The 13604-nt window shown below is 43.0% G+C and overlaps 1 protein-coding gene and 1 long non-coding RNA gene across 3 annotated transcripts; both read right to left on the bottom strand.

Annotated features, from left to right (window-relative positions):
- Positions 1-635: 635 nt before the first annotated feature.
- On the bottom strand, positions 636-5113 carry LOC110515910 (Krueppel-like factor 1). Of its 2 annotated transcripts, none has more exons than XM_036940300.1 (3): positions 4757-5113; positions 3429-4353; positions 636-1950 (listed from the first exon to the last, which is right to left on the bottom strand). In XM_036940300.1, exons 1-3 carry the CDS (start codon positions 4832-4834, stop codon positions 1766-1768), a joined length of 1188 nt encoding a protein of 395 aa, XP_036796195.1. In that variant the 5' UTR covers positions 4835-5113; the 3' UTR covers positions 636-1765. The 2 variants fall into 2 exon arrangements, with proteins under 2 accessions (XP_036796195.1, XP_036796196.1); XM_036940301.1 differs by having other exon boundaries at positions 636-1941; positions 4757-5101.
- A 1050-nt stretch (positions 5114-6163) lies between these two features.
- LOC118938539 lies at positions 6164-7008 on the bottom strand. The gene is made up of 2 exons (XR_005035757.1): positions 6939-7008; positions 6164-6344 (listed from the first exon to the last, which is right to left on the bottom strand). It is a non-coding gene; the product is annotated as an uncharacterized LOC118938539 (long non-coding RNA).
- Positions 7009-13604: the final 6596 nt, after the last annotated feature.

Below are 13604 nucleotides of genomic sequence, written 5' to 3'. Positions count from 1 at the left end.
ACTTTACCCCTACCTACATGTACAAATTACCATGACTAACCTGTTATTTTATTGTGTTACTTTTATTACATTTTTTACTTTAGTTAATTTAGTAAATCTTTTCTTAACTCTATTTCTTGAACTGCATTGTTGGGCTCGTAAAAAAATACTAAATGATAAAAAATAAAAACAAATATTTGATGTGTGTGTGAATGGTCCAACACACAAAGGACATCCAGCCAACTGGACACAACTGTGGGAAGCATCGGAGTCAACTTGGGCCAGCGTCACTGAGAAACGTTTTCAACACCTTGTAGAGTGCATGCCCCGACGAATTGAGGCTGTTCTGAGGGCAAACTGCGGGTGCAACTCAACATTAGGTAGCTGTTCCTAATGTTTTGTCCACTCGGTGTATACGTTCTTGCGCTTACACTTGCACTTCTCTTTTGTTACTATCACTGACTTTGTTGGTATTGTGGAACAGTTTGACTTACTATGACTGTGATATGTGGTTGGCTTACCTACCTTAAGATGAACGCATGAACTAAGTTGCTCTGGATAAGTGTCTGTTAAATGACTAAAAAGCCCAAAAATGTATCACTTCATAATATCCCTATAGAACAGCGACATCTAGTGGTTAAATTATACATTTGCGCTTCACTCGTAAGTGAACACATTTATTGAATTAACTTACATTTTACTTAGAAATGAGAAACAACTCAATCATGCAGAGTCAAATAAATGTATTAAAATGAGCAAATTATACAAATAAAACCTTTGAGAAAAGTTTAAAGCACTCAATTACCAAAGTGATATAAAAAGTATGAAGTTATGAATTATATTAATATGAAAAGCCTTGCAAATAAATACATTTATTCAATTGGAAATGATACAAAATGGATCTGCTTGGTGTATTTTCAATGTGGTTCAGTTGACGTGATCTGTCTCCATGAAATTAAGAAACTAGTAACTTTTACCACATGAAAAGTTGATATCTTAATCAAATCTTAACCTTAATTCAAGAAACATCTTAGCCTTAATAAAAAATAATATCTTTAGATAATTTACAGGAAATATTAAGATCCATAAATATAGTGTTGGATTTTGGAAACAACCCATATTTGTATGAAGTTCCTTATACAATGTTTCAGCCAGAATGACACTCCCCAGTGACACTGTCTGTCTGCTCAAACCCTACACCCCAACCCGAGTACTCTGTTCTGTCACCTCTGGTCTCTTGCCCCTCCCTACCTTCAGGCTCTGCTCAAACCCTACACCCCAACCCGAGTACTCTGTTCTGTCACCTCTGGTCTCTTGCCCCTCCCTACCTTCAGGCTCTGCTCAAACCCTACACCCCAACTTTAGCTGTTTATAGTGTGTGGACAACGTGTGTGTGTCCACTGTATGTCTTTGAGTAGTCTCCTCTTCATCCATGATAACCCTACTCTGCCTAGTAGTTGCGTGTGCACCGTGTGTGTGTTGATTAGATTAGTGTGCGAGTGAGAGAAAGAGAGATAGAGAGAGAGCGAGAGAGAGAGAGAGAGAGAGAGAGAGATAGGAGATGAGAGAGAGAAAGAGAGAGAGAGAAAGAGAGGAGATGAGAGAGAGAGAGAGAGAGAGAGAGAGAGCGAGAGAGAGAGAGAGAGATAGGAGATGAGAGAGAGAGAGAGAGAGAGAGAGAGAGAGAGAATGAGAACCAGAATGAGAGTGTGTGTATACAGGTGCACACATATTAGTGTGTATGTTCTCACACAGCCCCAGTCATACCCATCCTCCACTCCTCTCATCATGTGTGTCTCTTCATGTGCAGGGCCAGGTGGTCTGAGCGGGAGAAGGCTCTCTGACACTGCAGACACGCGTAGGGTTTCTGACCCGTGTGTTTACGGTAGTGACGGGTCAACTCGTCCGAACGGGCAAACTTCCACCCACAGCCCTCCCACGTACAGTGGTATGGTTTCTCCCCTAGGGAATCAATAGCACACAAAAGCAACCAGTGTCAAAATCAGTTGGCTCATAAGGGACTTGTTTTAAACACTCCGCAGCAACTGTAGTCCCTCTGTTGATACAATGTGTTGATAATTCATAGTGTAAATTGTATTCTGTTCAATAGGGTTAATGCAATCAAAGATCCTTGGGACGTCCATACCCTAACCCAACCTTAACCCTTACCTAACCCTTTCCTTAACTGTTTAACATTTCAACTTCAATGGGTTGACGTCAGAGTTGGGACGTCCCAAGGATCGTTTAGACTTTTTCTATTCAATAGCCATTACTACTAAAAACCATGAATCATTATTCATCCATATGAAGTTGTCCATCATGCAGTTCTTCTGCCTATTATCCATAATGTATTCTAATCCCTAGAATATGCATTAATGCCTCAATATCTGTGTAATGTGTTCTAATCTCTGTATTCTTACCTGTGTAATGTATTCTAATCTCACCTGTGTAATGTATTCTAATCTCTGTATTCTTACCTGTGTAATGTATTCTAATCTCACCTGTGTAATGTATTCTAATCTCTGTATTCTTACCTGTGTAATGTATTCTAATCTCACCTGTGTAATGTATTCTAATCTCTGTATTCTTACCTGTGTAATGTATTCTAATCTCACCTGTGTAATGTATTCTAATCTCTGTATTCTTATCTGTGTAATGTGTTCTAATCTCACCTGTGTAATGTATTCTAATCTCTGTATTCTTACCTGTGTAATGTATTCTAATCTCACCTGTGTCATGTATTCTAATCTCTGTATTCTTATCTGCGTAGTGTATTCTAATCTCTGTATTCTTATCTGTGTAATGTATTCTAATCTCTGTATTCTTATCTGTGTAATATATTCTAATCTCTGTATTCTTATCTGTGTAATGTATTCTAATCTCTGTATTCTTATCTGTGTAATGTGTTCTAATCTCACCTGTGTAATGTATTCTAATCTCTGTATTCTTATCTGTGTAATGTGTTCTAATCTCACCTGTGTAATGTATTCTAATCTCTGTATTCTTATCTGTGTAATGTGTTCTAATCTCACCTGTGTAATGTATTCTAATCTCTGTATTCTTACCTGTGTAATGTATTCTAATCTCACCTGTGTAATGTATTCTAATCTTTGTATTCTTATCTGTGTAATGTGTTCTAATCTCACATGTGTAATGTATTCTAATCTCTGTATTCTTACCTGTGTAATGTATTCTAATCTCACCTGTGTAATGTATTCTAATCTCTGTATTCTTACCTGTGTAATGTGTTCTAATCTCACCTGTGTAATGTATTCTAATCTCTGTATTCTTATCTGTGTAATGTGTTCTAATCTCACCTGTGTGATGTATTCTAATCTTTGTATTCTTATCTGTGCAATTTATTCTAATTGATGCATTCTTACCCGTGTAATGTATTTTAATTTATGTATTCTTACCTGTGCAACGTATTCTAATTGATGTATTCTTACCTGTGTGTGTGCGGAGGTGAGCCTTGAGGTGGGAGCTCTTGGTATAGGTCTTATTACAACCTGAGTATTCACAGCTGTGTAGAGCAGCTCTCTTCTTCGCCACAGTCCTGCGGCCATTCTTCCCCTCCAAGCCACCAGGAGGAACCCCTGAGGAGGTGATAGCTAGGTGGGGCTGCTGGTGCTGGGAGTAGGGGAAGTGGTTGGAGGAGGCTTGTTGGTGGTGGTGGCCATGGAGGTTGTAGTCCCTCTGGTTGCGGTATAGACCCAGGTGGTGGGGGTATTTTTGGAGGAAGCTGTAGTGGTGGGTTCGAAATTCAGAGGTCATAGAAGTTGTCATGGAGACAGGGGCTTGGAGGAATCTGCCATCTTGAAACGTCACCATGGAAGTGTGTTGTTGGGGGTAGTAGTGTCCCATTCCAAAGTCCCATGATTTGGCCTTAGTGAGGACAGCAGTGGCTCTATCTCTGCCATGTCCCTCCTGGTTGCCTCCGGGGTTGAAACCATACTGGTCCACGTTCGGTTGAATGGGGAATGATGATAATGATGATGATGAGCGAACCTGTTGGTTGTAAAGTTCTGGTATGCCTGAACCAATGGTCTCCAAGGGGGTGAGCAGCTCAACCATCAGGCTACTGCTGCCCGTATGAAGCCTGTCTGGACTTATTTGGTCCGTCAACATCCCTCCTCCATCATGGTAGAGTCCAGTTTGGTCCGGTTGAAGAAGACGCTGAGTGTTGTAGTCCAGAGAGGGGTTCAGCTCAGGTGATGGGCTGCTCCAGTCAGACAACAAGAACTCCATGTCCCATGAGGTTTCACTTTCATCGTCCAGGTGAGGAAGAACTGGCTGCTGGTCACTGGTGTTGCCAGGTGATGTCCTCTTGGTTTGAGAGTCCAGACTGAGAGCGCCATCCTCAAATTTCCACTCCTTGTGTGACAGTACAAAAACATCAGTTCATATCGAGCCTCTCTTACTAACTTCACATAAATGTGGAAATAACCAAACAACACCCACTGACACATTAAAATAACTATTTTATAATTAAATCCTACTTTTGTAGTAACTTTCCAAATAAAATCCATTTGATATTTGAACAGATCTTAAATCAAAATCCACATATTGTATTAAATGTGTTGGGGATATGAGGCTGTGCTCACAGGGCCTCTTCATTGCGAGTCAAAACATTTTTGTTTAAAGAAAAGTTGATGGCGTTTAGACACTCTGCCGTTAGCCCCAAGACTCACCCTCTTAAAACAAAGATATACAAGTGACAACACTTTTAATTGTTTCGGCAAAATGTAGAAACCAAATAAAAGTAACAAATACGTACCTTCATATTGTCCTGAGAGTGAACAAAGTTTGAGAAGGAGCTGAAGGATGGAAGCACAGCAGCTTGTGTCCCAGCCATCTGACCAGTTAGACGTCAACTTCACACAGGTTACAGAGGTGACAGTAATGTGAGGTTTGTCTTTTCTTTTACATGACCATCTCACAATGGTTAGACTCTTGCAAACTGTAAGTGACCAGTCATCCTGAAAACAGTTACACCTGTCTGTTGTCCAGTTTGACCTGCCAAGTAGCCTACTTTCTTTTTACAGATGTCCTCTCTCCATTCTACCCGTCAACCGTATCCCCCCCCTCTTTCTCTCTCGGTTGTGAACGTGACTTCAAATCTTCTCCGTTCATGTATCTTCTGATGACCGTTGGGGGGTGGGACATAAGTGTGTGTGTGTGTGTGTGTGTGTGTGTGTGTGTGTGTGTGTGTGTGTGTGTGTGTGTGTGTGTGTGTGTGTGTGTGTGTGTGTGTGTGTGTGTGTGTGTGTGTGTGTGTGTGTGTGTGTGTGTGTGCGTGTGTGCGTGCGCGTGCGCGTGCGTGAGTGTGCGTGTGTTCTATGCCAACTCCATTTCTTACTCCAGTCCTCTCTTCTTAACCAGGAGAAAGAGTGAATGAACAGTTGTGGTATCTCCCCCCTCGCTACCCATCCCTGTTTTTTTAATCCTGAGCAGAAATCTATGGCCAGCAAAACAATTCCAAAGAGAAAGAGAATTGAAAAAGAACAACAAACAGATAACAGTAATTCTAGCTAATGAATGTTATGGACTTTGTTTTGCACAAAACAACTGAACGTGTCATTTCAAGTGTATTGGAGTTGTTGTTTCTCTGACATGTTATGGCGTACAGTGCCAGCAGAATATCATTCTGACATTGGCCTCTTCATTCAGCTTCATGAACCAACTCAAACTCCCCTCCCCCACTACTAAAACTACTACACACACATTGAGCAGCACACACACACCTCTGGGACATGTGGTTCTGAGAAGACCTGTGTGTCTAGTAGGTGATTATGTGCTAGGCTGTGTTTATCAGTGTGCATGGGGGCCCAGAGAGGCCCCTGTTTGACAACAGATAATGGTGCTGCTGACTACTGCCTGTCCCTGCTGACTGCTCCATAACACAGATAAAGACTCTCTCACTCTTTTTGACAATCTTTCACTTTCCGTCTACAGAGGAGTATTACTTGGGAAAAAAACCTTGTGTTAGAAAGGAGCTATGTAAGCTTGTTTTGAATGCCCTATAGCCACTTTTTACAAATCCTGTTTATATTATGGCACCGTCATTATAATGAATTGGTGCTATCATTGGTGTAATAAAGTTCAATGCACTGCATTGGTACACATTAATTGTAATAATAATCAGATTATATTCATGTAAAAAAGCTCAAGGACACAATGTTCATATTTTCCAAGCAATTCAATTTTTTTTCATTGCAAGTATTGCTTCATGCAAATATATCTAATGTTTTGCTCTGTGTGTGTGAGAGATGCAGGCAGCTCAGGTGGGGCTCTGTCATCCTTGGGAAGGTTGGAAGAGCTGGTCCTGGACCTGAAAAACCTGATGCACTTTGTTTTCTTTTTGTCTTCGGGTGGACAGACAGACAGACAGAAAGAAAAGATCCGTGTTAAAAAGAACTAAACAACACACATCTATTATGAACGCACCAGACATCCATAGTAAATGATGATAATTTCATTTTCTTTTGGAATATTTTAAGAATTGTAGCTAGGTGTTTCTTATTTCTTATTTCTTCACCACCTGCTTCTCAACCTCCACCTCCTTCTCCACCTACTTCCCAACCTCCTCCACATCCTTCTCCACGTGCTTTTCCCCTCCACCTCTTTCTCAACCTCTTTCTCAACCTCCACCTCCTTCTCCACCTACTTCCCAACCTCCTCCACATCCTTTTCCATCTTCACCTCCTTCTCCACCTACTTCTCAAACTCCTCCACATCCTTTTCCATCTCCACCTCCTTCTCCACCTACTTCTCACTCCTCCACATCCTTCTCCACCTCCACCTCCTTCTCAACCTCCTCCACATCCTTCTTCACCTCCTTCTCCACCTCCACGTCATTCTCCACCTACTTCTCAACCTCCTCCACATCCTTTTCCATCTCCACCTCCTTCTCCACCTGCTTCTCAAACTCCTGCACATCCTTCTCCACCTTCACCTACTTCTCAACCTCCTTCACATCCTTCTTCACCTCCTTCTCCACCTCCATGTCCTTCTCCACTACCTTCTCCACCACCTCCTTCTCCACCTCCAGAGCCTTCACCTACAGAGACTCCTTCCCCAGAGGCTCCACCTCTTGAAGATCTTCCTCCTCCCACGGCTTCACCTCCGGGTAGAGGTTCAAATATACCTCCATGTAGCCGTTGAGGGCATTCATGTTTTCAATGTTATAGGTGGCATCAAAGAGCTTTGTTGACCTCCAATGGAGCTTGTGCTTGGCCACTTGGTGGTCTTGGCCAAACGCCCTCTTGTAGATCCTCATGAATTTTACACTGGGGCCGAACTGCAGACAATAGGCTGTGGTCAATGACTCTGGCAGGGGCTCAGAGAACAGCTCTTTCTCCATGGGGACATTGTCCGGGTTCTGATCAGGTTTTACTGGTTAGAAACATCTACAGTACACGTCAAAAGTTTGGACAAACCTAGAGTACACATTCAAAGGTTTTTCTTTATTTTTACTATTTTCTGCATTGTAGAATAGCAATGAAGACATCAAAACTATGAAATCCTCCACACCCTTCTCCACCTCCATCTCTTTCTCAACCTCCACCTCCTTCTCCACCTGCTTTTCATCCTCCTACACATGTAGTAACCAACAAAGTGTTAAGCAAATCATAATACCTTTATTATTTTATATATTTATATAGGCCAGGTCATCTGATGCAGCACTTCATCGCTCTCCTCCTTCTTGGTCAAATAGCCCTTACACAGCTTGTGAGGTGTATGTTGGGTCATTGTCCTGTTGAAAAACAAATGATATGATGATGTCTCACTAAGCGTAAACCCAATGGGATGGCGTATTGCTGCAGAATGCTGTAGTATCCATGCTGGTTGTGTGCCTTGAATTCTAAATAAATCACTGACAGTGTCACCAGCAAAGCACCCCGACACCATCACACCTCCTCCTCCATGCTTCACGGTGGGTACCACAGATGTGTAGATCATCCATTCACCTACTCAGCATCTCACGAATACATGGCGGTTGGAACCAAAAATCTCAAATTTGGACTCATCAGACCAAAGGACAGATTTCCACCGGTCTAATGTCCATTGCTCGTATTTCTTGGCCCAAGCAAGTCTCTTCTAATTATGGGTGTCCTTTAGTAGTGGTTTCTTTGCAGCAAATCGACCATGAAGGCTTGATTCACGCAGTCTCCTATGAACAGTTGATGTTGAGATGTGTATGTTACTGGAACTCAGTGAAGCATTTATTTGGGCTACAATCAGAGGTGCAGTTAACTCTAATGAATTTATCCTTTGCAGCAGAGGTAACTCTGGGTCTTCCTTTCCTGTGGCGGTCCTCATGAGAGCCAGTTTCAGCATTCCAGGTGACTACCTCATGAAGCTGGTTGAGAGAATGCCAAGAGTGTGCAAAGCTGTCAAGGCAAATGTTGGCTACTTTGAAGAATCACTTTTTTGGTTACTACATGATTCCATATGTGTTATTTCATAGTTTTGATGTCTTCACTCAAATTCTACAATGTAGAAAATAGTGAAAGTAAAGAAAAACCCTTGAATGAGTAGGTGTGTCCAAACTTTTGATTGGTACTGTATATTTATATGCATTCAGGGTCTCAACTTACTGTTGAGAGTTAGAATAATAGGTACATAAGGTGCAATTTCGAAATTTGGTTGTCAGCAGTGTCGTGTTGTTGACTATCATTAAATGTGAAGACTGTATGATATCAAATCAATTCTCTATGTAACGGCTTTCTTCTATCTCCTCCTCGGACGAGGAGGTGTAGCAAGGATCGGACCAAAATGCTGCGTGGTGGTTACTCATGTTCTTTAATGTAGAAGAACAAACAAACAAATACATAACAACAAACATAACGCGAAAACCTATACAGCCTATCTTGTGAAAACAAACACAGAGACAGGAACAATCACCCACGAAACACTCAAAGAATATGGCTGACTAAATATGGCTCCCAATCAGAGACAACGATAATCACCTGCCTCTGATTGAGAACCAATTCAGATAGCCATAGACTTTGCTAGAGAACCCCACTAAACCACAAACCCAATACCTAACAAAACCCCAGGACAAAACACACCACATACAAAAACCCATGCCACACCCTGGCCTGACCAAATAAATGAAGATAAACACAAAATACCTCGACCAGGGCGTGACACTCTATGTGTAATTTAATTACACGATTTAACTAATCATGTATCTTTAATTAACTAGGAAGTCGGGGCACTACGGGAACATGTTGTTTATAGAGTTTCAATTTCCTGAATATAACTCTTCCGATATTTTCATATCTTATCAAAACAGTCGCTTATTAATGAATTTGACCTCATTAGTCTCATTACTGAACGTAGCAAACCCTGGGATATCTGCACGAACCACAGCATAGAATCACGAATCGCCGACATACAAATTGGCTTAATTATTTATTTACTAACTAACTTAAAATAAATCACAGAATTACATAAACACACACACAAATAGTCACACATTGGTTACAACATGATACAAAGAAAAAGTCCCTAGCTGAGGAAACCGATATGACGGCTTGGTAGACAAAGGAAAGGGGTGGGGACCGCTCAAGAGCGGGAAACTCATGGAGGATTACTACACTCATAGAAATTGCTAATACTATGAACATGAATTTATTCAAAAATAAATTGCAATTTACATATTTACAAGTGTCTGCCTTTGTTGCCCTCTCTGCGGTTGCCGGTCCGTCTGCTGGATAGTCATGGAGATCAAAGCCGTATGTTGTTAGAATGGATAATTCAGACTACCATTCGGAAATGTTCTTAGATCAAATGCGTTTACCAGACTGAAGTATTAAAACAGCGGTTGTCTGAATAATTGTTCTTTCGTTTGTATATTTCTTCACCATTTCAACGTGGGAATGATCTCCACATTCTCTGGTCTTGTCCTTTGGCACAGTTGCCAACCATTTCAACATGTAGCCACCGCTTCATGTTTTCTGATCTAATCTACATTTTTTCGGAGGTGGGTTTTATACTCTGTGGAAGAAGGGGCGGTTCCAGGATGCCTAATGTGATGTCTGGTCACGTGGGAGTGGCCACTGACTTGGCTAAAACCTTTATATGAAGAACAATTTTCTCATTTAGAAGGCTAACTGTCACGAATCCCGCCGAAGATGGTGCCTCTTCCTGTTCGGGCGGCACTCGGCGGTCGTCGTCGCCGGCCTACTAGCTGGGGTTGGGTTATTTAAACCCGGTAGGCCCGCCGGCTTTTGTGCGGGCTTGTTTTCTGTTATTTGATGTGTGTGATTTCTGTGGAAGTATTTTGTTCTCGAACCGTTTCGTCCTGTTGTTTTGGACTGGGTCTTATTGCACCCGTGTGTGTGGCGTTGACCGACACTGTGGTTTTGGACTGGGTCTTATTGCGCCCGTGTGTGTGGCGTTGACCGACACTGTGGTTTTGGACTGGGTCTTATTGCACCCGTGTGTGTGGCGTTGACCGACACTGTGGTTTTGGACTGGGTCTTATTGCGCCCGTGTGTGTGGCGTTGACCGACACTGTGGTTTTGGACTGGGTCTTATTGCACCCGTGTGTGTGGCGTTGACCGACACTGTGGTTTTGGACTGGGTCTTATTGTGCCCGTGTGTGTGGCGTTGACCGACACTGTGGTTTTGGACTGGGTCTTATTGCGCCCGTGTGTGTGGCGTTGACCGACACTATGGTTTTGGGAATAAACATTCCACATATCAACTACCCTGCTCTCTGCGCCTGACCCCTCCACCCACTACTACTAGAAGTACATGACACTAACATCACATTACATCTTTTCACAAATAGTGTCATATTTAGTCATTCATTTTATACAACATTCAGATAGAAAACTAATAACTGAGAAATGTACACTTCCAGAGATACCGTTATCTTGTCCTACTGCTTTCTGATGTCACAAAATAAAACAACTTCGACAGGATTGTTCTTTAATTACCCACGGACCATTCCCACATTCTCAAAATACAAATATTGTTTAATTATTCAAACTTTTGATGTCCAAGTGTCTCTCTGTGTTCCATAGTTTACATTCCAAACTCGAACACTACAGAGCATAGAGGCAGCGTATTTGACGACCTCCATAAAACAGCCGACTTCCCGCTCTCCCCCTCGACGAGAAAGAGCTCACTGTAGAGTGGACATATGAGATAAGTAATGCGAGATATGTAAACATTCTTTAAGTGGCGTTATTAAAGTGACTAGTGATCCATTTATTAAAATGGCCAATGATTTCAAGTCTGTAGGTAGGCAGCCGCCTCTCTGTGCTAGTAGTGATGGCTGTTTAACAATACGATGTCCTTGAGATAGAAGCTGTTTTTCAATCTCTCTGTCCCAGCTTTGATGCACCTGTACTGACCTCGCCTTCTGGATGGAAGTGGGGTGAACAGGCAGTGGCTCAGTTGGTTATTGTCCTTGATGATCTTTTTTGCCTTCCTGTGACATCGGGTGTTGTAGGTGTCCTGGAAGTCAGGTAGTTTAGCCCCTTGATGTGATGTGCAGACCGCACCACCCTCTGGAGAGCCCTGTGGTTGTGGGTGGTGCAGTTGCAGTTGGAGGTGATACAGCCCAACAGGATGCTCTCGATTGTGCACCTGTAAAAGTTAGTGAGGGTTTTCGGTGACAAGCAAATTCTTTTCAGCCTCCTGAGTTTGAAGAGATGCTGTTGCACCTTCTTCACCACACCATTTCAGTTTGTCGGTAATATGTACACCGAGGAACTTAAAACTTTCCACCTTCTCCACTGCTGTCCCATCGATGTGGATGGGGGGGGGGGGGGTTCTCCCTCTGCTGCTTCCTGAAGTCCACGATCATCTCTTTTGTTTTGCTGACATTGAGTGAGAGGTTATTTTCCTGACACCACACTCCAAGGGCCCTCACCTCCTCCCTGTAGGCTGTCTCGTTGTTGTTGTTAATCAAGCCTACCACTGTTGTGTCATCTGAAAACTTGATGATTGAGTTGAAGGTGTGCATGGCCACGCAGTCATGGGTGAACAGGGAGTACAGGAGGGGGTTGAGAACGCACCCTTGTGGGGCCCAAATGTTGAGGATCAGTGGAGTGGAGATGTTGTTTCCTACCTTCACCACCTGGGGGCGGCCCGTCAGAGAGTCCAGGACCCAGTTGCACAGGGCGGGGTCAAGACCCATGGACTAAAGCTTAATGATGAGTTTGGAGGGTACTATGGTGTTGAGTGATGAGCTGTAGTCAATGAACAGCATTCTTACATAGTTATTCCTCTTGTCCAGATGGGACAGGGCAGTGTGCAGTGTGATGGCGATTGCATCGTCTGTGGACCTATTGGGGCTGTAAGCAAATTGAAGTGGGTCTAGGGTGACATGTAGGGTGGAGGGGATATGATCCTTGACTAGTCTCTCAAAGCACTTCATGATGGCAGAAGTGAGTGCTACGGGGCGATAGTCATTTAGTTCAGTTACCTTGGTTTTCTTGGGAACAGGAACTATGGTGGCCATCTTGAAGCATGTGGGGACAGCAGACTGGGATAGGGATTGATTGAATATGTCCGTAAACACACCAGCCAGCTGGTCTGCGCATGCTCTGAGGACGTGGCTAGGGATGCCGTCTGGGCCGGCAGCCTTGCGAGGGTTAACATGTTTAAATGGTTTACTCATGTCGGCCATGGAGAAGGAAAGGCCACAGTCTTTGGTAGCGGGCCACGTTGGTGGCACTGTATTGTCCTCAAAGCGCGCAAAGAAATTGTTTAATTTGTCTGGAAGCAAGACGTCAATGTCCGCGACGGGGCTGGTTTTTAATTTTGTAATCCGTAAATGTCAGTAGACCCCGCTACATACGTCTCGTGTCTGAGACGTTGAATTGCAACTCCACTTTGTCTCTGTACAGACGTTTTGCCTGATTGACTTAAGGAGGGAATATACAACCATATTCCCAGCCACCTTGCTATTGTTAAATGTGGTGGTACATGCTTTCAGTTTTGCTTGAATGCTGCCATCAATCCACGGTTTCTGGTTAGGGAAGGTTTTAATAGTCCCAGTGGGTACAACATCTCCTATACAGTTCCTTATAAACTCGCTCACCGAGTCAGTGTATACGTCAATGTTGTTCTCTGGGCTACCCAGAACATGTCCCAGTCCACGTGATCGAAGTAATCTTGAAGCGTGGAATCCGATTGGTCAGACCAGAATTGGATAGACCTACGTACGGCGCTTCCTGTTTTAGTTTCTACCTATAGGAGGGGAGCAACAAGATGGAGTCATGGTCAGATTTGCCAAAAGGAGGGCGGTGGAGGGCCTTGTATGCATCGCAGAAGTTAGAGTAGCAATAGTCGAGCATGTTCCTCGCTCGTGTACTGCAATCGATATGCTGATAGAATATAGGTAGCCTTGTTCTCAAATCAGCTTTGTTAAAATCCCCAGCTACAATAAATGCAGCCTCAGGATATATGGTTTCCAGTTTGCATAAAGTCCATGAAGTTCCTTAATGGCCGTCTTGGTATCTGCTTGCTATGGGATTTACACGGCTGTGACAATAACTGAGGGGAGTTCTCTTGGATGATAATACGGTCGGCATTTGATTGTGAGGAATTCTAGGTCAGGTGAACAAAAGGACTTGAGTTCCTGTATGTTGTTACAATTA

This window comes from Oncorhynchus mykiss, chromosome 13, assembly GCF_013265735.2.
Source record: "Oncorhynchus mykiss isolate Arlee chromosome 13, USDA_OmykA_1.1, whole genome shotgun sequence".
In the NCBI taxonomy this organism is placed as follows: Eukaryota; Metazoa; Chordata; class Actinopteri; order Salmoniformes; family Salmonidae; genus Oncorhynchus; species Oncorhynchus mykiss.
Note: the sequence above shows the minus strand (reverse complement) of the source record. Positions and strands in the feature narration are given on the sequence as shown.